Source organism: Girardinichthys multiradiatus, chromosome 15, assembly GCF_021462225.1.
Source record: "Girardinichthys multiradiatus isolate DD_20200921_A chromosome 15, DD_fGirMul_XY1, whole genome shotgun sequence".
NCBI classification, from domain to species: Eukaryota; Metazoa; Chordata; class Actinopteri; order Cyprinodontiformes; family Goodeidae; genus Girardinichthys; species Girardinichthys multiradiatus.
The window spans coordinates 34,590,874-34,615,363 of NC_061808.1; the positions used below are offsets into that span (position 1 = coordinate 34,590,874).

At 39.5% G+C, this 24,490-nt stretch overlaps 1 protein-coding gene across 12 annotated transcripts in view; it reads left to right on the forward strand.

The window, feature by feature from the left end:
- enah (ENAH actin regulator) overlaps window positions 1-24,490 on the forward strand; it is a 158,408-nt gene that overhangs the window by 47,959 nt on the left and 85,959 nt on the right. For 2 of the 12 annotated variants that reach the window (XM_047387908.1, XM_047387917.1), the window contains exon 1: window positions 11,652-12,465. The exons of 4 other annotated variants lie outside the window; for them this stretch is intronic. In XM_047387908.1, the coding sequence (XP_047243864.1) occupies window positions 12,374-12,465 (92 nt within the window). In that variant the 5' untranslated portion in view covers window positions 11,652-12,373. Of the gene's footprint in view, window positions 1-576; window positions 765-11,650; window positions 12,466-24,490 lie in introns of those variants that run through there. 6 more of the 12 variants (XM_047387911.1, XM_047387907.1, XM_047387910.1 and 3 more) reach the window with 6 other exon arrangements.

Sequence of the window (24,490 nt, forward strand, 5' to 3'; positions counted from 1 at the left end):
TTCAGCAACAAGGCACTCAAAGCACTGTACATGAGGAAAAACATTACAATGATACAGAAAATCAAACACAGAAAAACAAATCAAATGACATTAATAATCCTTGGGGGTTTACTGGTAAGAGTTGGTTCTAATCCAATCTTCTAATAGAGGTAATTAGCTCATGAAGTCCTCTGTGGTAAGGAATTCATCCAGTGCTAGAAGAAAAATGATAATATTAATCCTTGATGTTGCTGGTATGAGGCAGCTGTGGTCCCATCATTCAAATAATAAATAACAGTGTCCTTCTAATGCTGATGTACCTGCTTCTCCTCATGTTCAGGATGGGACATGGAAGGAAACATCTGCTTTATAATGAGTCAGCGTTGTATTGTCGAGATGCTAACAATCCCCCCACATAATTCAGGATGATGACATGTTTCGGTCATTGGATCTATTTCAGGACGGTGGTTAGAGGTATTCTTGCACCCCCTACATGAGCCCACTCAGCTGCTCTACTTTTAGCTCAGGCTCCAGAGAGGGGACTGCAGCCTCGTGGTTGGTTGGGTGCCTTTCTACTGTTGCTGTCTTTCCAAAGATTGGTTCACATTTCCATCTGGGAGGTAGTTGGAAGGTCCACCAGTCAGCCCGGCAGTTGTTCAGTCAGTCAGTCTGTAGATAAGGTGGACACTCAAAGAACTAGAATAAACCAACTCTAGTTTTATTATATTTTATGAGGTGAAGGTGTCACTTTCAGCTGTTACCAACGCCAGGATGACCCATGACACGTAAGTTTTTTGAGGCATTTATAAAACGAGTGAAGCTTTAGAAGTGGGGTTAATGTATTCCTTCCTGCAGTTCTATCTACCCATCAAGACTATTGTTCACCTCTGCTGCCTCTCATTCCTCTCAGAAGAGAAACACACTTTAGCTTTTAGGGCTGTCTATGAATTCATTCAGTATTCTGTGCCACTGTTGAAACTCCTTTCTCCCACATGAGAAGGCTTTATATTTTTAGATCGGCTTCAGTTGTTCAACTCCTCAGAGTCCAATCAGAGGGGTTTCCACTTCACTTACAGTATAGGATTCGTCTCTCCATTAAGTGATGCGGCACTTTTCTCCTTCATTGCTTCTGTAGCTGCTGTTGCAGTTCTGTGAAATTGAAACATCAGAAATTCATTTTAAAAACTTTGCAGGCTTGTAAATGTTGGCTTCACAAAGAATTCATTTGGTCATGAAAATTTTATACTTTTGAATTTCCTATTGCTTGTGCTGTCTGTTATCCCATAAGCTTGAGTGTGAAGATCCCCTGCTGATTTAGGTCCCTATAAATCACTGGTGAGCTGTTTTTAGCCATTTAGGGGTAAATTGCATCTTCATGCCCCTGAGATATGTTGAGGTTTTTTAGTCTTTAATGATCAAACTTTCTGCTAAATGAGTAAACTTCCGATTGGAACTGCCAGCTGTGTCTGTTGGTTAAAGCAGAATATTTTCACTTAACTTAAATATAAGTAGGTGGATGTTGTGTTTGAAATCATATTAATTTTAGATGATTTTTTTCTCTTTAAGAGCTACAAGTAGCAACATTTAAATATTTTTTTCTACATCCTCTATGAATGAAAAGTATAACCCCTTACTATAAAGTGCTGTCTGGCCCAATTCCAGTGTTATACAAATTTCATAGTAAGTCTCTTTCAAGCTCCATTTGGGGGGAAAAAAATGCAAGTAATGTTTTTAAGCTTGTATTAAACTGTAAATGGAATGATGAGTAAACAGTGTGAGGTAATAATTATATATTCGTGGAACTATAATAAGATAATATTTTTCTCATTAACGCATGAACTTTTTTGGAAAGTTCATTTTGAACTGGTACCTGTCTGTTTGTCAGCTGCCTATGGGAAGGCTTCAGCCAGCTACAGTGACATCATTGTTCAGGCTGGACTGCAGAAGCCGCACAGGTCAAATGACAGCAACATGGAGAATGCCCCTGTCCCACACACAGAATACTGTAGGTCATTGTTAATGTGCTTCATATGGCGTTGAACTCCAGACAGAGATCTTAACTAAACAGTTTGGTCTATCATCATGGGCACGTCAATTCTTTTGTTTTTAGCTTCATTTACTGTCAGAATCAGTTTTATTTGCCACGTTGGTTCACATGAACAAGGAATATGACTTTGGTTTCATGTCCTTTCAGTGTATAGACATTCAAATATGAATATATGAACTATAGAGGAGATAAAAAATGTAAAAATTATTTTTTATACACTTCACCTACACATACACAGTGACACTACATGGTACCTGATGCAACTCAGTTGGTCACTTATTTGGACACAGGTCACTGATTTTTAAAAACAAAAAACACTCCAAAAAAACAGCCTTGATAGATAATAAAAACAATGGATTTTATTTATAAGCGTCTTTTAAAACACCCAGGGACACTTTACAAAGTAATAAAGCAGAATTAAAGTTGCACACAGAATGATAAAATAAAAGGGGACAATAAGATAACAAACTAAGCTATCTTGAGCAGGTGGGTTTTGAAACTGGATCTGAACAGAGGAAGAGACTCGATGTTTGCAATTTCCAGTAGGAGTAAATTCCAGAGCCAGAGGCTGCTGGAGCAGATAGCCCTACTAAACAATCAGCTAACATTGTACTGTAGAATGTATTTCAGACAATGACAAATAACAGTAAATAAATAAATCAATTTCAGAAATGCTTAAAACAAACAAATATCCAAATACCATACGAAGAAGTGTTTGGTAAACATTAAATTAAATTAAATTAAATTTCCAGTTCCAAATAAATTAAATTAACTTGAACATAAATAGAAACTAGTAAAATAAACATTTTCCAATAAGTAAACTTGTCAGTATATTTAACCTGAGATCTGACATTGATAATTGATTAATATAATTGATCTGAAAAGGGTATGAAAAAGTAAAACTTATTTTTCATACCCCTTCTCCCTCTAATTGCACTTAAATTAACTTTAAGTAACCTTCCTGATTAACATCTATGTTTTTGATCCAAAATTCACAAACAAAAAAATTATATATATATATATATACACACACATACATATACATACGTACACATGCATACCTACACACACAAACACACCACACATCAGGCCTAAATCCACATTCACACTCATGTATATCGGCACTCAGAGACCCCCCCTCCAAACCCCCAATCATTATCGCCACAATCCAACACCACAGCTCCACCACCAGCTCCCCCCACCAATCCCAACCCCACAGCGCAAGGAGGCAGACAAGATCCCCGGGACCCCCCTGCGAGGCACAGAGCGAGGAGCAGCGAGAGAAGCCAGGCTTCAACAACTGCAGCGTCAGGCTGCAGCCACAGAGGACCAGAAGCAGAGAAGAGGGCCCAGCACCCCCCATGCACCCCATCCAGACACACAGCAGAAACACACACACACAGTGCTCAGATATTATAACATTCACCTCACCTCCTCATCCCAGTACATGTTGAAAAACATCCGTTTAGCCTTTTTTTTAAAACAGACTCATGCTTGGACATTGCTTCAGCTCTTTCTGGAGTTTATTCCAGACCTTCACACCACTGACTGAAATGCACATTCTCTTCATGGTGGTTCGAACCCTCAAGGTTCTGAAATTGAGATTTTCCCTGTAGTCATAACCACCCACTCTATCAGTGAACAGTTATAACTAACAGTTGAAGGTGTTAGTGTTGTGTTCATAAGTGAAGAAGAAGGAGTTCCTGTAACTTGTGACATGGGGTGTGATATCACCTGTGCTCAAACGATCCTCAGATAGTTCAGTCATATTTATCCAACTCCGTGATGTCCCGAACGACCAGAACCTTCGCCTCCTCCGGTGTTCCGATCAGCTTAATGAAGACTTTACAGTTCGTGGTCCACGTGGACTGGATCTTCTTCTGCCTCCTCAGGAACCGGGCCTTCCTTGCGATGTCGGCGTTTTTCTTGGTCAGGTGCTCGTTAATGACACGTCTGACCCCTTCAGCGACCTGCCCTGTTTCAGTAGAGCAGATTTGTGTTTCCAGTTGGTGAACCTCATGATAATTGCCGGTCTGTCGTTATTACCTCGTCTCGGGAGAGGGTGACACACTTCCACAGAGTCACAGTCCAGCTTTATCCCCTTGGACAAGAGGAAAGAGGCCACCTGTTTCTCCGTGGACTCCGTCACGCCGGGTGACGGCTCACCAGCCGGACAGGGCCCTGCCACCACGCCGACATAAGAGTGGGGCCTGACACGCAGTCCGGTGATGATCACATCGTTCATCCTGGTGTACTGTTCCAAATCTGCCACGTGGTTCTCCAGAACGGCGATCCGCTTATCCTTTTCTTCATTAAAAAGTCGCAAAGCTTCTTAAAAGAAGGTGCTGCGCATTAGATGTGCAGCACCCTTTGTTACTTTGTAAAGAGCAGATCAGTTAAAATGTTTATTCTGTTCAGTAAACACTTGAAAACTACTTCCAAATTTACTGTTTATTTTTATATTTTTGCTTCAGTCCATGTATCAAAATGAAAAAAAATTTTTTTTATGTTTTATCTGTCGTGTTCTTTTAGTAGAAGAGGAAATAAAGTTAGATAATGTTAACCAGTTTTGCTTAGTTTTTATGCTACTCCTGTAAAACCATTGCCTCTTTACCCAAGGTTAGCTTACCATGAGAATCTTCTATTGGCCCATGCCAATGCTTTAAACTGGTAATGTTATACAGGTCCTTCTCAAAAAATTTGCATATTGTGATAAAGTTCATTATTCTCCATAATGTAATGATGAAAATTTAACATTAATATATTTTAGATTCATTGCACACTAACTGAAATATTTCAGGTCTTTTATTGTCTTAATACGGATGATTTTGGCATACAGCTCATGAAAACCCAAAATTCCTATCTCACAAAATTAGCATATTTCATCCGACCAATAAAAGAAAAGTGTTTTTAATACAAAAAACGTCAACCTTCAAATAATCATGTACAGTTATGCACTCAATACTTGGTCGGGAATCCTTTGGCAGAAATGACTGCTTCAATGCGGCGTGGCATGGAGGCAATCAGCCTGTGGCACTGCTGAGGTCTTATGGAGGCCCAGGATGCTTCGATAGCAGCCTTTAGCTCATCCAGAGTGTTGGGTCTTGAGTCTCTCAACGTTCTCTTCACAATATCCCACAGATTCTCTATGGGGTTCAGGTCAGGAGAGGTGGCAGGCCAATTGAGCACAGTGATACCATGGTCAGTAAACCATTTACCAGTGGTTTTGGCACTGTGAGCAGGTGCCAGGTCGTGCTGAAAAATGAAATCTTCATCTCCATAAAGCTTTTCAGCAGATGGAAGCATGAAGTGCTCCAAAATCTCCTGATAGCTAGCTGCATTGACCCTGCCCTTGATAAAACACAGTGGACCAACACCAGCAGCTGACACGGCACCCCAGACCATCACTGACTGTGGGTACTTGACACTGGACTTCTGGCATTTTGGCATTTCCTTTTCCCCAGTCTTCCTCCAGACTCTGGCACCTTGATTTCCGAATGACATGCAGAATTTGCTTTCATCCGAAAAAAGTACTTTGGACCACTGAGCAACAGTCCAGTGCTGCTTCTCTGTAGCCCAGGTCTGGGGAATGCGGCACCTGTAGCCCATTTCCTGCACACGCCTGTGCACGGTGGCTCTGGATGTTTCTACTCCAGACTCAGTCCACTGCTTCCGCAGGTCCCCCAAGGTCTGGAATCGGCCCTTCTCCACAATCTTCCTCAGGGTCCGGTCATCTCTTCTCGTTGTGCAGCGTTTTCTGCCACACGTTTTCCTTCCCACAGACTTCCCACTGAGGTGCCTTGATACAGCACTCTGGGAACAGCCTATTCGTTCAGAAATGTCTTTCTGTGTCTTACCCTCTTGCTTGAGGGTGTCAATAGTGGCCTTCTGGACAGCAGTCAGGTTGGCAGTCTTACCCATGATTGGGGTTTTGAGTGATGAACCAGGCTGGGAGTTTTAAAGGCCTCAGGAATCTTTTGCAGGTGTTTAGAGTTAACTTGTTGATTCAGATGATTAGGTTCATAGCTCATTTAGAGACCCTTTTAATGATATGCTAATTTTGTGAGATAGGAATTTTGGGTTTTCATGAGCTGTATGCCAAAATCATCTGTATTAAGACAATAAAAGACCTGAAATATTTCAGTTAGTGTGCAATGAATCTAAAATATATGAATGTTAAATTTTCATCATGACATTATGGAAAATAATGAACTTTATCACAATATGCTAATATTTTGAGAAGGACCTGTATTATTGCGGGTGTTGTAATATATTTGATGGCCCCTGTGTCCTGATGGTTACTGATCTAATACTACCCTTTATCCCTGACAAACTTCCATATTTTTACACTGTTGAAGCACTTTGCGTGACTTGAATTCAGAGCTAACACTCTCCACAGGAGAAATATGTTCAAGTAAGAAAAAAAAAAACAGCAAGTTCTCTTTTTCTTATATCCTCAACATTTTTATGAGCTGTAGCTGACTAATCTAATACGATCCAACCTTTTAAGTCACTTTGCTATTGTAACTAAAGTTGATTGTGGCATGGATCTTTTCTGGGACAAATTTCAAGTTAAATATAAAAAGGCCATTTAAGCATGCCAACTTCTGAATACTTCAGGTTTCTTTCCTCTTTCCACTCCCATGTAAAATGATCCTGGGGCATTTAGGTTTACCTGAAAGCATTCCTTGTGGGTTCTGTTAGAAGGAAGATGCCTTTTATGATGGTGCCCAGTTGATTTTGGCTTGTATCCTATGATGAGAAACTCTGTCTCCTGAAATGTGTTCCCAGTCCCCATCTGTTGTTGAAGCCATTACTCTGAGGTATTGCCCCTCAGTCGAGGAGTAAAGGCCCATGTTGGATAGACCAGTCTGCTGGTAGTTATGGAGCTTATTAGCTCTGAATATCCCAAGAGAGTCGGGTTGATCTGTGTTTCAGCAACAGTGCATTTCATCTGCTGACCAGAGATGGTAGGAGTGCTAAAATACTGTCAATCTAAAGTGATTGTTTATCAGGCTCCATATTCATTTAAATTCAAACTCTTTTATTGCCTCGTAAACCTTACTTCTGCCAGAAGCCTCAGCTATTTAATCAGAACAGTACTGACTGTCAGGAATGATGATTCTACAATGTAAAACTGTTATCTTTTAAATATAATTTAATAGTAAAGATAACTGCATACTTCACAAAACAGTGTCTGTTTACTTTTACTCAGCTGAGGTACTTTGTATTTTTACTTGGCAACTCAAAAAGCTGACTGACTTCATGTAGTAATCCATGCCCTATAACACACACACACACACACCTTTACCTTAGCTCTTAGATTGTTAATAAACTGCCAATATTTCCAAATCCACTATATTCTATGATGGAGCAATTTCAAATTAATATTTTCAGTCTTCTTTGTATCTAATGAAAGGCTAACACAATTGAATTTTATATATTTACATTACTCTAATTCCAAAGACATGCCTGTTAGGTTAATTGGTAACTCTAAATTGTCCTTAGGTGTATGAATGAGTGTGTTGTTTGTGTGTTTCCCTGCGATGGACTGGTGATTTGTCCAGGGTGTACCCCGCCTCTTGCCCATAGACTGCTGGAGATAGGCATCAGCTTCCCCGCAACCCACTATGCAATAAGCGGTAGAAAATGACTGACTGATGACTGACTGACTGACTAATTCCAAATAAATATAATTTCAACGCAGATTCAAATAGTTGAGTTTATTTTGATAAATGCTGAAAAGGTTTCTAAAGACACCCAGTCCATTGGACCGAGTCACTGAGATTCTGCAGCAATCCTTCCCTCTAAGGATGCATGTAGCAGTAGTGGGGGAAAAACTCCCCACTTTTAACATGAAGAAACCTCCAGTAGAACGTGGCTCAGTGGGAGCAGCTTCTACTGCGATCGACTGAAACAGGCATACATAAAACACAAAAGCACTGATCCAGGAGTACTTTCTATGTTGGGAGTTAGTGGCAGCAAGAAGTCTATTAATGGATTCTTATACTAGAAAAACAGCTATACAACCATCTCTGAGCCAGTAGTACAGTTTATGGGATGAAAAATGGAGAGCACATATAGCCTACGCCAGCTTAACTATAGAGATGGCTCAGGATTTCCTATATCACTTCAACTATAAGCACTTAAACTGTTAAGCTGAAAATCATCAAATTAGGAACACCGTTTGATTTCTTAGCGGACGTCTAGGTTATACTTCTATTCGCTCCCATCTTAAAGTGGTACTTATGAATTTAGAGCAACTCATAGTTTGGTATTAATAAATGAAATCATCAGACTTCCCACATTAGGCTGATGGTTGCACTTTAACAAGATTAGTATGGCATATAACATGATTAAAAGCCATGTACAGTACAACATGTTAACACTTTTCTCAGCAGTTGTACCATATTTGTGTGTGTATGTGGTCTTTAAGTGTTGTGTGGGAAGTAGTGTGTTTTTTACAGTGTGTGTATGTGTTTGGTGTGTGGCATTTGAGCCACCTGTGCCCTGCTGCCTCCTACAGTGTCGCAAGCTGAAATGGCATCAAGGCTCATGGGAGAAAAGCCACGCTGCTCACTTCTACTGCCTTTAATCTGAACCTGCTGTCATCCTTTCTTCTTCTTATGTCTACATAAATTACATTTGTCCATTCTAATGCTCTAATTCTAATGCATTAACAGATATGGTCTCGGTATGTGTAGTTGGTTTTGTTCTCTCGCTTTTTTTTCTTTCCCCCTTTCCTTCCCATGTCTTCCTCATCTCCTCCCTCTCATCATCTGTTCTGTGAAAGAGGAAGCAGTCTATTCCAGGTGCCTAGCATTGCTCTTACATCCCTCCCTGTCGATGTCTCACTCTAATAGGTTGTAATGGCTCCCGATGTGTGTGTTCTTGTTTAGACAGCTTTTGACTGTGCGCTTAACCCAAGTGTGACAAACTGCTGTCGTCACAGACCTTCCATCCATCGCACCTTGGTTCCCGGTACACACACTGCCTCACCCTGCCTGTACCGATCTGCTTTATTAGTCCTGTCCATCAGAGTGGCAGCTCAGTCTCACCTCTTCACCAGTCGCTGAGTCTGATCACATGACATGCATTTCAAACAGCAATGTTTTTATCGATTGAGCTGTACCAGATGATAAATGAAGCTGTGCATGTGTGTGTTTGTCTGGTAGTGAGCTACGTTAAAGGCTCTGCTCTCACAGCATTAATATCCTGATATGGGAATATATAAATCGGTATGATCCAGCCTTCTCCTGTAGCTGTGAATATGTGTTTGCTGTAGTGTGCACCCTAAACACAAAGTGCACAACATGTCAGCCCTGGCTTCATTATGGTTGATTTCATGCCTGTCGGGCCAGTTGTCCAAGGGGAAGTATAAAAAAAGCTTTTATTTGAGCACTTGTTGTAATTACATCTTCCCATGAATAAGTTAACGGCCTACTGGGTAAAAAGTTTACTTCGAATGATAAAAGAGAAAACATATGCTCAACACGATTCTTTGTTCGACACAGCTGCGGAGGAAGCTACAGTTCAATATTTCAGTGAACTGTGTTAAACTGAGCATGTTTGGTTGCTGATGTTTTTCTTTATAAAGGTGATATGCTGCTCCTCTTTGGATACCTGTCCATTAATTTGACTGTTTGGACTTGCAACACGTTGAAAGGAGTTTTTCAGTGTGAACAAGCAGTAACACCAACTAAGGTTTCCAGACATACTTCAAGTTTGATTAAACGACAGCAGATCATAATGAAAAGGGTTGCTTAAAGGAGCTTCTTACAAACAGAAAGGGCCTTTGTGCATTCAGAAATGTTACTTCTGCTACTTTCTAATAAATTGCTTTTGGGGGGGGGCATAGATTTATTGGTTGACAAATCTAACTAGCTGTTGACAAAGTTTGACTGCAAGAGTTTGCTTTCATGCTCTGCTATGTTTGAGAAGAAATCCGATTTCCTGTAGTTTGGAATATACAGCGACATTCACATTTATTTAGTGGGTGAAACAAAGAATTTCACCTTAAGAATAATTGTTTTTATACAATTACCAGAGCCGTAATAATTGATAACGGTACTTTGTACAGTCCTCTTTCACCAATATAACTGCTCCTATTCTTTCCCTGTTACATTTCACCCTGTGTGAAAATACAGAGAGACGGATCTTTGGATCATTTAAAAAGATTCCTCAGAATCCTGGATCCTCTGATGCTCTCTTGTCTTCAGCTCACTCCACAGTTTCCTTTTGGATTTAGGTCTTGGGATTAAGATGGCCATAGAAGCAGCTTGTTTTTGTGTTTGCCAAATAAGTTCTGACTTGGCGAAATGTTTTGGATGATCATCCTGTTGATAGATCCATATGACCCATTTAAATATACTGGTTAGAGCTCACCAGTATTGAAGGATACCAGCATATTTAAGTGTTCTTTTCCACATATTCCACATATTCATCCTTCATCTGCAGTGTTCGTTGTCTCTTTGGCCAGAGCCTAAAAGAAAAATGCTTATATATCATGTCAAATTTAAGCTCCACAGAAATGGAAAATCATAGTTTCCAATTAGAAACTTGTACACCCCTGATCAGATTAAAAAAGCAAAGTATGAATAAAAACATGCCATTTATATCAAAAGGATTTTTAGTGATACAAATAATTGTGGCACTAGTGATTGCCCCACTGAATGCATGTGCTCATATATAAGGGAAGGATTTTTCAGTTTCTGTGACTGCGTATGGGTTAGCATTAGGGTAAAATAAAACATCAATATATTTTAAGGGCTTTTACGCTTTTTATGGGATCCAGTGCGGCTGGCACTGTATACAAACACATCCCCAGGTTACAGTAAGGAGTTCTGGATGAGGAGTTTGGGTTGTACACATTTAAATTCCATGCTGATATGGATACAAAAACACACTCGTGACCTTTTATTGTTGTAGTTTCAAACGGGGAGTTCTTACAATGTTATTGTGGAGAATATACACAAGTTGAAAATGAAGTATCTTCATGAATGTGTATCATTCATGAAGCTGGCCTAAAGCAGAAGGATGATTTTTCCTTTTAGCCTTTTACATAATAAATGGGACAAGAGCTGTTCAGGTTTGTCACATGTTAAGATACAAATTGGCATAGCAACTAGTAGGACCCGGTGGGAAAGCTTAATTTATACACTATTCCCTACTTCCCCAAGAGTCTGTATACAGTGCTTAAATTATTTTACATAGGGCACTAGTGAGATCAGTGATGACTGATATGTCTATTGTCCAAGTTCATTATTCACTCTGTTCATTGGGCATAGTTCTGACACTGTTGATGGATGGGATTATTCAGCACCCTGTTGGATTCATGGAGCTGACAGAGAAGAAGTGGAGAGAAGTGGTCTTTCAGTATGTTTCTCACAGATTCACCAAATGAAGAAAATGGTTGAACAAGGCCGGACTGTGTCTATGATGGCGTGTGAGCCTCATGTAAGGTTTGTTCATTAAACTACTTGTTACTATTTTTCTTTTTTTGGACTCATTCTTGCCACGTTTGTTTTAGAGAGTGAGAAGGAGAGACGGAGAACAGCGGGGTGGGTGGATGATAAGTTAGAGAGAGCCTGGCGCTTGGAGAGTCAGAGATAAAAGCAGCAAGAGGGAGCTTGGAAGCAGAAAGGGAGGAGGCAGATGAGAGGGGGAGATCAAGTGATAGACAAAGAAAGCTATGAAGAGATTTAGCCGAGACAGTAAACAGATGGATAGAAGAGACGGAAAGCAGCACGAGGAGAAATCAATCTTCCCAACATATCCGAACAGATATTCCCGAGTTGGGCTGTTCTGGTCTGCGTGATGCCACCGTGGTGATTTCCCCACTGCTACCTTCACCACGGAGCAAAGGAGCAACCTGTTCTACAGCAGGAGCCTGTTGCCTGGATACCTCTGCTGTCGCCACGACGGCAAAAAGCCAGGACTGAAGCGCGTGCATGTCTGTGTGGCTGGTGACAGTGCCATGGGAAAAACACAGCTGGCTGACAGTTTGGATGGCTCCCTCACACGTCCGCTCCCTGGCTGTTCACTGACGTTGCATGTATGAATGAAGAAGGAGTCTTCTTGTTACGGAGGCTTCGAGGAGAGAGCCAGAAAGAGAGGCTGGGTGTGTGGGGGTGGGTTGGCTGGCACCCTGATTTGGATGATGAAGAGAGCTGATTTGTAAGAGGGAGAAAAAAGCATTCGAAAACCACTTTAAGAACTGAACGAAAGAGTGGAGGTAACCAGGACTCAAGACAGCCAGGGTATAGGACAGAGGAGTGGGCTGCTGGGGCAGCAAACAAAAGCGGTGCTGGCTGGGTCACTTCAGCAGGTACAAGATTGTGCGAAGCCATGCAGATCCAGTCATCAGCGCCACACTCTAAAGCCTCCAGCTTCATCCTCAATCAGAGATGTGTACTGGCCTCCAAAATGGAAATCCATCGGTACGTACCTGCCATCACCCGTGGTTCAAATCAACACAGTGGCTAAGTCCGGCCCTCATCAGCCACATTCTTCCAAGAAGCTTCATTTTTGTTGTCATTACTCCTCCTGTCTGACATTTGCAATTATTTTGGTTGGAACATACAGCAGTGGCTCAGTCCCATAGGACTGATAGAACAGGACTTTAGTGATGCAGTGTCCAGTCTTTATTAAACTCATTTGATTTAGTACAGATATACCAGGTGCAGTAATTACTGAATCAGTTTTACTGCAATAGGTTTAACATGCTGTCTTGTCACATGAAAAAAAAAGTTTCTGGTGAAGCTCTATGAACCTGATTCTTCTAGTTTAAAGGTTGAGCTGGTTTACATATTGTTAACTGCAAGTCTTCTGTTTTAAACCTGTAAAAAAAAAAAAAAAAAGGTCATCTGAACAGTATGGTGTGGTTGGTACCAACTAGCTACATCATAAACCTTTAACATCATTTTAACAGGGAGTAGCTGCTTAAATATTCACACTGTTTGCTGAAATGTCAGAACAATCTTATTTTCACTTGGGAAGAGTATTCCTTTTAAAGGGATGTTCTTTACTGCAAACTGTTTTACAAATCTGATGTGTTTAAGTTAGATTTTAAGAAGCTACTAGAGATAATACTCATTTTTATTTTAGCGGTTTTAAGTTGTTACTTTAAATTAAAGACTTTTGATTGTGTTTAAAAAGTGAAAATTAAATGGTTTGAAGTAGAGAAACACCAATTTCAATTCAGGTTTTTTTTTTGACAAGCTGCAATCTGCTGACACAAATTTGTGGCAAATTCTAATTTCCCTTAAAATATAAAGCCAGCATTAAAAATGTTTTCTAACCTTCCTGTTATAAGCAGTAAGTAACTGTTTATATTAGGATCAGAGGCACCATCACACTGTGTGTCAGAGGGCAGTTGCTGTAAAGCAATTTTGCTTTTGAAACAAAAGCATGATTACAAAGTTGACATGTTAAACTGGCTTTAGCGCTCATCTAAGTGATCAGCATGCTTGGTGCGCCTAGCATTGCAATTGCAATATTTGTATATTCTAGAGAATGTAGGTCCTTAAGACTGCCAACAGTTGCAAGCATATTCTAGAATATACATGTTAAAAGCTCAAAAGGACCCTTCAGCCTTCCTGGTGTCTGCTCAAAGTCTCTCGCTCTGGCTCTCTTACAGACTATATCCCAGATATGGCTTCTTGAAGGAAATTCCTTTGAAGTCCCCTTTTCCTATACATCTGTGTTTCCTCTGACATCTTTTAAACAGCTTCCCGGGGAGAACATAGTCATCAGTTTTATTACTAGTGTAAGGGTTCACACTGAAGAGTGTTGTCAGCATGACTTTGTAAAGCTTCACTCATCAGAAAATCTGCCAAGTCCTCTCACCTGCCAGTTTATCGATACATCGTTTAGTTTGTGGAGGTAAACCTCAAATAACAAAAGTAGTTGACTTTTGTGATCTTGTGACACGTTCTTTATGAGAAATGAGTAGTCCAAACAGTTCCAGCCTTGGATTTAAATTTTATTTCTTTAGATCACACCGATTCATGCAACCATTTTGCCTTAATTCCCTAAATATTAATTACCATTATTGCACCTCAAATACACAACCCTACGTCCTGTTTAACTGCTTTCTCTTAAGACACTATGTATAGATTTCCTCATAAATTCATGAGTACCTCCACCTAAATGACTCCCTTCGTTACTCAGTTGTTTGAAAAATGTTTAGATAAACTGAAAAAGCCTCCTAATTCTGAGTAAGATTAATTAAGAATAGATGATGAATAGATAACAAGTTGCCAACGTTCAAACACTGCAGGTATCTGATGCTACAACACGTTTGCATTCCCTCAGTTTACCTTTGAGCCGTCGATGAAACAGACCTGTGCAGTCCAGCTGGGACACTCAAGGCGTTAGCTGAAAGCTAATAGCCAAGTACAGTTCAGACCTGTTCCACCATCAATGTGAGCCCTGTGTTAGTGTGACCGAGCTTGTGATTGCACCTCTGTAAAAATGAGCCAGGCCACCAGGGATCACAGTTTGTAGTTTAAAGCAGAGGAACACCCTGTAAACACTGCTGGATAAGTGTAGCCATTGTGTGTGTGTGTTTGTGTTTCCTGGTCAGGACCTTTTCTGAGATAATTGTAGTCCCTACTGGAAAACAATGCCTGCTTTTAATGAGTCACAACATAATTATTAGGCGTCTTTGTTAGGAGGAAGGTGTGAGTGGAGCTTAACTTTTAGGCCAGGTGGTGTAGTTGAACCAAAGGTTGCTAGACTGACGCAATGTTCTGCATGTTTTGTAGGATTATTTTGGAGGGATCATATGCATTACAATTTATTGCATTGAGCTTTATTAGGCTTGTAGATTCATGTATAACAAAAATGTATGTTTGTCATTTTAGAAAATGATCAGCTACCCTCATTTCAGTAAAGCCATGCTGTCCAACTGAAATCACTGTTAATCTAATTTGCAGACTAATTGCAATAAAAAGGCACAGACGCTTAAAACCATTGAACTCTTCTGTTAGCAATGATTTTCTCCAAAGAAAAAAATACAGGATCATAGCTGGCATCTAAATGAAAACATGCAGGAAACTGCTTTTCAGAATATTTTATCTAAAAGAAAAGTTTAGTGGATCATCACGAAGATGAGGTTTAGTTGCTGTGATAAAGGCTTCAGTATTTCCAAGAGTGCCGAGCAGGCATCAGAACCTTGTTCTGCTCAAGCGTGAGCTAAAGAATAATGTGGCTGCCATTTCAGAGCTTGCTATGCATTGGCAACAGGGGATGTGAACATATCTAAATGCAAATAAGGTGAAAATGTGGGAAAATAGCCTTGTGAGAGGATGGACCGCTAAAAGCACGTTGTTTTAGAAAAACATCCAGACTGAAATTCTGCTATGTCTGCCTTTCTATGTCCCTATACACAGGCCTCTTTCTTCTAATCTGTCATTTTTACCTGGGATGCCGGAGGATTTTTCCTTTCTAATGGTGACTTTGTCTCTAATTGTGAGGAGTTTTGCTTTGCCACGCTCAACCTGATGAGTTGGCTCTAAAGTCAGCAAAGTGTGTTGCACAAATTATCTCCACATTGTATATAAACCATCAGAACAATCGGGCTGTTTAATTTATGATATGGTCAGGTGGGCTTCCTTATTCAGGAAATTTTCATCTTGTTCTCCAAAGCTGGTTGCCACAGTAACAGGTCATATATTAGCCGGCAGCGGGCCCACCTCGAACATGGAGATCTGCCTCCTCAGGCAGCTAATAGATTCTGTGAGTAAGGTGCTAATTGATTCCGTGAGGGTTCTAAGTATCGGACCAGGCTACTCATTAAACAAGCCCGTGCTTGAGTTGTCCAGTTGATGGTCCAGGTAATTAAAGGCCAGGCGTGTTTTAAAGCTAAATAGCCCACATGAGATGGTTTAAAAAAAAAAAATTAGGTCAAACAAAGCAGCATTTGTAATGTAGCAGAGGTGAGAAATACGACTTTTAAAGGTCAGCAACAAATTGGTTCCTTACTCTACTTTGCAGTAAAAACATCTTTGTTTTTAAAATAGAAATAAAATATTCAAGTAAAATTTGAAGAACAGTCAATATTGCTGCAAACCAACCAAAATGGTTTGGAATTTGGCATCAGATTGCTGATCGCTTTCTGTCTTTCCGTATTTATATTGTGTTATTCTTAAGGTGAAGTGTTTGAGGCTCAAATTTATTTTTTGTTAGTTTATTTTCTGGGGAGGTGCAAACTGGGATTTATTTGTTAGAGCAACATGGAGTGAGGCATTTATTGACTTGACAGTACAATAAACTCACTCTTCAAGGATGTTCAGGGTGCTGGAGTCTCTTCTGCTCTTCAATAAACTAAATAAATTCTTATCTTCTTGCTGGTGATTTTAATCCCTTAATGTAAACAGTTTAGTGAAGTGCAAAACTACTGTTTGGAGCGTTGGGCCTTGTACTGATCTGATCACTTAATAATCCCAATCATAAAATATCTCCTAGCTTTGTCAGTTAATCAGGTGTGTATGAAACTGTAGAAGCTGCTGTCTGGGGATACTGAGCACAGAGCATCGTGTAGGTCACATCATACTAACAGGGACCTGCGTCCCCTATGAATATCATTGCGGAGCGGTGAATAAACAGCTTGCTGGGGTGGGGTCGACAGCACAATAACAGCAGCGATTGGAAATTGATAATTTAAACATATGCATGGCTGGGGGCAGATCTGATACCTTTTATTGGATCAGGATATCCCTACCACATCAGCTTGTTTTCCAAGCAGCATTGGGAAAATTTGTGCTCTTGCATATTGTTTTTGTCTTGCTAAAACACATTTTTAGTTACAGTGCTTTCATGATAATGTTGTTTAAATAATAGATTGGCTCAAATTGAGAAAATGGTACATTAGTTATGATAATAAACCTTCAGATTTTTCTAAGGGGGCAGTCTCTATTGTAAGTGTTCATTTGCCTTGTAATTGAAAAGTAACAGCCATTTTTCTTTGTTGCAGTCTGGGTGTTATAAATCCCCCTAACCAACAGCTCAGTCAGTCAAAATTAATAAAACAATTAATAAAACAAATGACACTCATAAATGCAGCTAAAGATTTAGGTTTGATCTGAAAATAATAGCACCATTTCTAAATACTCCTGACTCTGTTTAGCTCTCTGCATATAACCAGCGTGTCTATTTGCAGCACTCACACCTATTGATTACCTGTAGGTTCTGTTAGGTTATAAATAGCCACTAGCGGTGATATTTTCTTTGTCACACCTCAGGTGTTTTTACTGCCATCGTGCCACACATCGGGCTTCTCCTGCTCAGTCTTTTTCCCCACCACCATCTGCTAGAGTAGATGAGTCATTGTTGTAAGCCGAGGGTCTTTTCTCTTGGCTCCAATATATTTAGTGTGAGCGTGTGTGTGTGTGTTCTTGTACTTGTTGCTGAGTGAGAACCATCTTTTGTATTTTTATCGCAAAGTGAGGACATTTTGACAAAGTGAGGACATTTTCCTGGTCCTCATTTTTCAAATTCCGTTCTTGGGACAGTGGTTAGGTTTAGGACTAGGGTATGAATTGAGTTATTGTTAGGGTTAGGTATTAACTGGTTAGGGTTAGTGTTAGGGTCAGGGTTAGGCACTAAAAATCAAGGAAAATGAATGGAAGTAAATGGAAGTAACCGAAAAGTCCTCATAAAGATAGTAAAACACGGATTTGTGTGTGTGTGTGTGTATGTGTGTGTGCACTGAGCGGTATGAATGGTGTGCAGATACATGTAGACACAGTGCAGAAGTCGTGTATAGCGCTCATCCCAGACTGACAGATCCATTTGGATCCCATCTGAAACGGCAGCATGGTCTGAATGTGTAGGTGTTTGGTGTTGATGCTTATTGTGTTACTGTGTAGAGATCTGTTCTCGTCTGCTGGCAACATTGATTGGTTGCACTTCATTTTTTTGTGCCTTTGGTCAATTCTATTGACTCCAAAGCTTCACATAAACAAAAATCAGATTCACATTTTCTTACTACTGTAGTTCCTGCGAGCAGATTTGGAGCAGTAGTGTTTGTCTCTCGTCTCTTTGGAAGAGACGTTCACTTCAGTTTCTGAACATGGCATGCTGCAAAAACTAAAACATTGCTTCTCCTGCTGAGCTTCGGAGCAACTTTAGAGCAAACCTGAATGAACCTTAAATTTCTAAGGCAAAACTGATTGTAAATCTTTTCAAACTACGGTTGTAATGATACTAAAACTACAAACTCGATACCTATACTAAGAAAAATACTCGATACCATGGCAACATTTTTTTCTTTGTAATTAAGAGGAAAACAAAATGGTTTATTACAATATGACAGAATTCTAGCTTCCTTTATTAGGGCAAAACCAATAAGTAGAAGACATTGTTTAGAAAATATGTAATTTAAACAGTAGACAAGCTAACACTTAGTGTCTAGTATCATATACCTTTTTGATTCTGTTGTGTAATTATTTTATTTTATTATAGTTGCTTAGATTTTATGTTCCACTCTGAGCTTCCAGTTTTCGGTCAATTTGGTGTTGATGCAGAAATTTGTTACTGAGGGACAAATAAACGATAATTCTGTACCTGAAAAAATTGGGTTTCAAAACAAATATGGATCTCGTGCATACTAAATATATTTATAACAGTATAAACAAGATTCTGGTCTATGCAGATGTATTCAGCAGCAGCTCTGTACAGGTTCTGTCTTTCTGATCATTTTGCAGAATATTTTCTTCAGTGATCAGCTACAGAAGCAGGATAAGTTGTTATGGGTTCCTATTTCTTTCTGCTCTAGTTGTCAGCTTCAGTCTGGCTCCACCATAACCTGTGTTATTAGCCACAGTAGCCTCCGATGCCTTTACAACCAAGCAGAGGAATAATTGTAGCGTGGGGCGGCACATCGGTTTGTTTAGTTGCTTCACTATTTAGCTGCTGACTGAATCGTCAGCTTAGTAACATTTCCCTGCATTAATTCTTACTGCAGTAGACCAGAGCAATGCATGGTGCAGAAGTTTGGTTAAAAGAATCACACTTTTTTATGTCCTTTAGAACCTCATTTTAAAATAGGTATTTTAGGTTTTTTTTAAGAACACTATTTGTGTTTGTGGAAATTTTAGAGCAGTGACATATAGTCACAGCCAAACATTTGCCTAAAAAATACTGAAAAGAATGTTGAAAATACCTTTTTTACTGTCATTTTTTTATTATTACAATAAAATACCAGAAAATATCATGATAAAATTTACATTTTTTATTGCCAGCCCTACGTTAGTGTAGCTAGCATGTGGCAACGTCTGGAAGCTTTTCCCATCCCGTCAGCCTCATAGGGAAAGTACCTCTAAACAAAGCTTGTTTGCCTTGGCGGCTACAGAGGTTAGCATATGTTTTATTCTGGCTGTACTCTCCATGTTGGCAGAGTTAAAACTCCCAGCAGCAGCTCAGGCAGGGGAGGGCCTGAGTGTCTCTGTTACTACTAGAAGAAGTGGGATCATTTGGCCAAATGTGAATAGGTCAGTTTATATCAATTTTGACACAAATGAGCCTCTTTGAATAATTTTTTATATGGAAATATTGCTTATTTTGACAACCCTATTTGAAACTCAACATGCTTTTATTAATGTGAGCCTCAGTGTGATTTGACCATTCAATACAACTAACATAGATGCCTTTGCAGAGTTGTATTGTTGTTTTTAGCCTGATTAAATCAGTCTTTTTCTTTCCAAGGAATGGTTTCTATGAGTCAAAGCAATTCTGTTCTTACTGGTTCCTGTTATTCCCCCAACACGACCCTGCTGTCCTGATTGAACTGGTCTACTGAACATGTGTTGTCTATGGAGCTGATGAGAATACAACATATTGGCTCACTGAAACAACAGTTGGCCTAAAGCAGTTTATTGGGAACTTCCTAAAGTCTGACTTTAGTCCATATGTGAAATCAGTCTTGTTTGTATAAAGCCCCTGATGTATGTTTGCTGATGAAAGAAGTATGTTGAACTCGAGGACTACATGATGAGAGCTTTATGTTCTTTCATAAAGCTGAATATAATTCTGCGTGATGAAAATGTGACTAACTGCAGGTGGCTCTTATCATCATTCCTGCAGTCGCTTCTTAAAGATCCCTTAAAGATTTAAAAAATCCATCTTGCATAGTAAAGCAGCAAAATATTCAATTTACCAACAGAAGTCATGGCCAAAAAAGCCTCCTAACTAGTTGATGGTCCATCTAGAAAGAAAGACATGGTTGGAAGATAAACTGTGAGATCTGGACCGGTGGAAGCTAAGGGAAAACCTATGCATAGTGGTTGTTACAAGTTGATGAGCTACTGAAATTATATGGACTCTCCTGGGCCCACTTTGGGATGTCTTCATTACAGCGATGGCAAGCAAAGACCCAACAGCTGCAGACTGTGGCTGAGCAGGGACTTTCTCTTGTCCGGAAAGACTTCCTCTCTAATCCTGATTACTTTCATATGGGCTGGAAACACTATGCGCCACAATAGAAGTAATGGCTAATTAATGAAAGAAGCAAATGATAATCAGAGGGAATAAGATACAGATGTCGGAGGAGGGATGGTTTTGAGGAAGGTCACTTAGTGGTACAGAAATTTTTGTTGAGGAAAAAAACCCACAAGCTGACAACCAAAAACACATGTGGAGATTAAGGGAAGGATGCAGATGTCTCTGTGGACATCCCCTATCCTGAACTTGTTTCTATGTAAGGCCAGCTGCACTCCCTTTCAAACAAACCTTCAGTATACCCCTACATTTCTTTTCTTCTGTCCATCATATGCATTTTATGCATGTGACTCCCTGTGGTTTTTCCTTTTCCAAGTAAGGAAGCTTTCCTGATCCGACTTACAAAGTATGATTCAGGATAGGAAATGAAAACAGCTGTAGCTGACCTTTCAGACAAGGGCAGAAGCAAAATGGGTGTGCTTCAGAGTGAATTCTGAGTCATTTTTAATCTGTTGAAAGAGCCGTGTATGACAGGGATGGCTATTATTATTTTTCAGCACTTTGATTAAGAATGGAATCAGCAGATTTTATTGGTTGTTGGTCCTTTTAGGCCATAAAGTACCATTTAGAGTATGATTCTGACTTAAAGTAGAAAAAGACTTGCTGTTTTCTTGCAGGATGTCTTAAGTCGGTAATGTCAGGAATACAACAAACTAGAGGTGAGAGTCACTAGACATGAAAAAGCAGCATTTGGTTGCAAATAAGAAAGGCTGAAACTTAATGAACCTGATCACTTGTTCAGTAAGCTGCATCCCATTGTTCAGATCAATAACACTATTGATAAGGACTGTAAATAGATCCAGATGGGTTGCTTTCAGGGGAAACCTGGAACAAAAACTGTTGGAGGGCTGCAAAAGATAGAAAACTATCAAGGAGCAACATCTCAGCAGTACAATGACCCTAAACACAGCTGAAGCTGCAATGGAAGGTTGAGATCTTCTAACAAGTAACGCCTCAGCGTTTCCAAGTTTTCCAAGTGCCACTGTAATGCTAGGCACATTAAAGCAGTTGTATGGATGAACTTCAACTCTTATAATACAAAAACAAACAAATAAATAAAACGAAATTCTTACTCATTGTACTGCATGTTTTTTAAAGGATATTGTTTATGTATTCTTTTCCTATTCAAAAATAAAAGTACAACAAAACTGAAAGGGACAAATTGGACATTTTAAACCAACACTGAAATCCAAAATCCAGTATGGCTTCCAGTTTTTTATTTATTTTTGCTTCTCTTGATTATTATGTGCATCGAGCCATCCGTTGTCTAAACCAGCTTATCCTAGCGGGGTCGCATGGGGGCTGATGCCTGCCCAGTTTAGCTTACAATGGTTGATTTCCTTTGTATTTACTTTTTTTAAGAAATTTCCTGTGTACCACTGAAGGCAGCTCAAGTACCACAGGTGTTACTTGAACATTAGAACCAGTGGTTAAAATCAAAGCTCGTCAGTCCGGACCTAAATCTAATTGAAAATCAGTCACAAGGCTTGAAAAGTGCTGTTCAGATGCTCTACATCCAGTCTGACTGAGCTTGAGCTATATTCAAAGAAAAATGAACAAAATGTCATTCTCTAGATGTGCAAAACTGGTAAAAACAGGTCCCTAAGCATTAGCAGCTGTACCTGCAGTTTAAGGTGGTTTTTAAGTGCATTAACTCAGGGTTGGTAAAACATATGAACCCATGTTTTTCAGATTTTTATTTGTAAACGTTTATTTTTAAAAAACATGTATCCTTTTTTCCTTTAGTTATTCACAAGTTTGTGTTAGTCTGTCACATCAAATCCTAACAAACACTGAAGTTTGCCATGTTTGCAACATGACAAAATGTGGAAGACAGGTCCCTAAGGGGGGTTTAAATATTTTGCAAGTGACTTGTGCTACTTGCTCTGTCCCTACTCTATCATATTTGTGGAATAACCACAGGATCAAGTTGTCATGTTAAAGTCCTATTCAAAGCTTTTGTTGCATTAATCTGATCAGTTGAATAATGTAATCGTCTGTGTGGGTTAAATTCGTATCGGTTAAGATCATTGTGGGCATTAGTCTGAGCTCAGGAGGACAATACAACTTGCCTTGTGTGGAAGTCGTGAGCTTTATTTATCCATGTGTCTGTGCAAGGCATGGATAGATTTTAGTTACCTTCCCAGACAGTAAATCTTTGTGCAGAGTTTTTGTTAATATAATGTGAAAAAAAGAAGATGGATGGCTGTCATATGTATGATCTGACCTTGTGACAAACACATGTAACAAACTATAATAAATAGTTTTGTTTTGTTATACCTATTTCTGCCAGAACTATTGAGTTATTGGCTGCTTATTCATAGTTGGCACACAGGGTTTAGATGAAATGTGGTAATGTTGATGATCCCTTCTCTGTTTTAGTTCAGTGTAAAAACACATCTGTGTGTATGTTCATACACAATATCTTCTTTCAGGTCTATGATGCTGTTTTTTTAGTTAGTAATTACGGTCAATTGTTATACAAGCTTCTCAATTAAGATGATGCACTCTATAATCTCCATCACGTTGCATTAGCACTTATTGGACGTTTACTCCCCTGATTAATAAACAACTATGTCTCATTGGCTCATGTAGTGTAGAAAGGAGAGCCGTCACATCTGGTCTGGAGATCCATCACACTGACTGTGATCCTCCAATAAATGTAACCTAAAAGTGAGCGAGCAACATAGCTGACAGGATAAAACCTTGACCCATCCTTCATCCCCACATTGTGCTTGGCAACCCCAGTGAATGGGGGATTCAGCTGCCCTGTTTTGGGTTGTTTCTATTTTTAGACAAGTCAGTCAATTGGTTGCATAACTTTGGCCTACCAGCAGTGAAATTAGTCACAATTTCCAGCAGCAAGATTGATGGAGTGAATCAGTATATGCAGGGAATGTGTCACAGTGTCCAATTCCCCATGTTTCTTTTTCTGGGTTGTTAAGGAATGACAAAAATATTTAGTCCCTATGTAGTTCTTACTAAACAGTTTCATCAGGTTGTTTTTGTGTTGTAATCCCTTGCCTTTTCTATCTCAGTCTTTAGCCCATTTCCTGCTTGTTCATTTTTCTATGCCTCATCTGCTGCATCCCCACAGCACCTCTCCACCCTCCCATACCAGCAGGATGTGACGTCATGTTTGCAAAGCCCCTGGAGCTGCTCTGTTCTTCTTTGAAGTCAGAAGCACTGCTAACTCTCCAGCTTCATTAACATTAATGAAGGAGATAAAAATATTTTCATCTCATATCTCATTATATGCTCCTAATTTTGTACAGTCCTCACATTATTTGTCTGTGCCTGTCATCTTGCTGTAAAAGAAACAGAATCTTCTTTACAACAAATTTAAATTCATCAATGAACCTGATGATCATCCTGCTGCTGACTTTTTTTTTGTCAACAACACCAGTCAAGTGTAAATCCTAACAGAATTGTTGCATTGCATCACTAAAGCAGGAACAAAAACAAAGGACAGTCCATAAATATGTTTAATAACCCTCAAATATGATCAAGGTACCCTCCATTAGTGAAGTGCTCTGCTCCGACAGTCTGCTTATAGTTTTATTGGATGTGGAAGCATTTCCCTGCTTCTGATGTTGGTTTGTTCATCAAAGATGTTTGAGGAGGAGCAGAAGTATGCTGCATTTTGTTTAATGGCTGTATACAGAACCTCACAAAAGAGAGTACACCCCTCACATTTTTGTAAATATTTTATTATATCTTTTCATGGGACAACACTGAAGATATGACACTTTGAAACAATGTAAAGCAGTCAGCGGGTATAACATCATCAATTTGCTATCCTCTCAAAAGAACTTGACATACAGCCATTATTGTCTAAACTGCTGTCAACAATAGTAAGTACACCTCTTAGTGAATATGTCCAAATTGTGCCGAAATTGCCAATACTTTGACCAATTTGATGCCGTATGCAGCTCAGTTTTAGATTTTTGTCAGTCTTCTTAC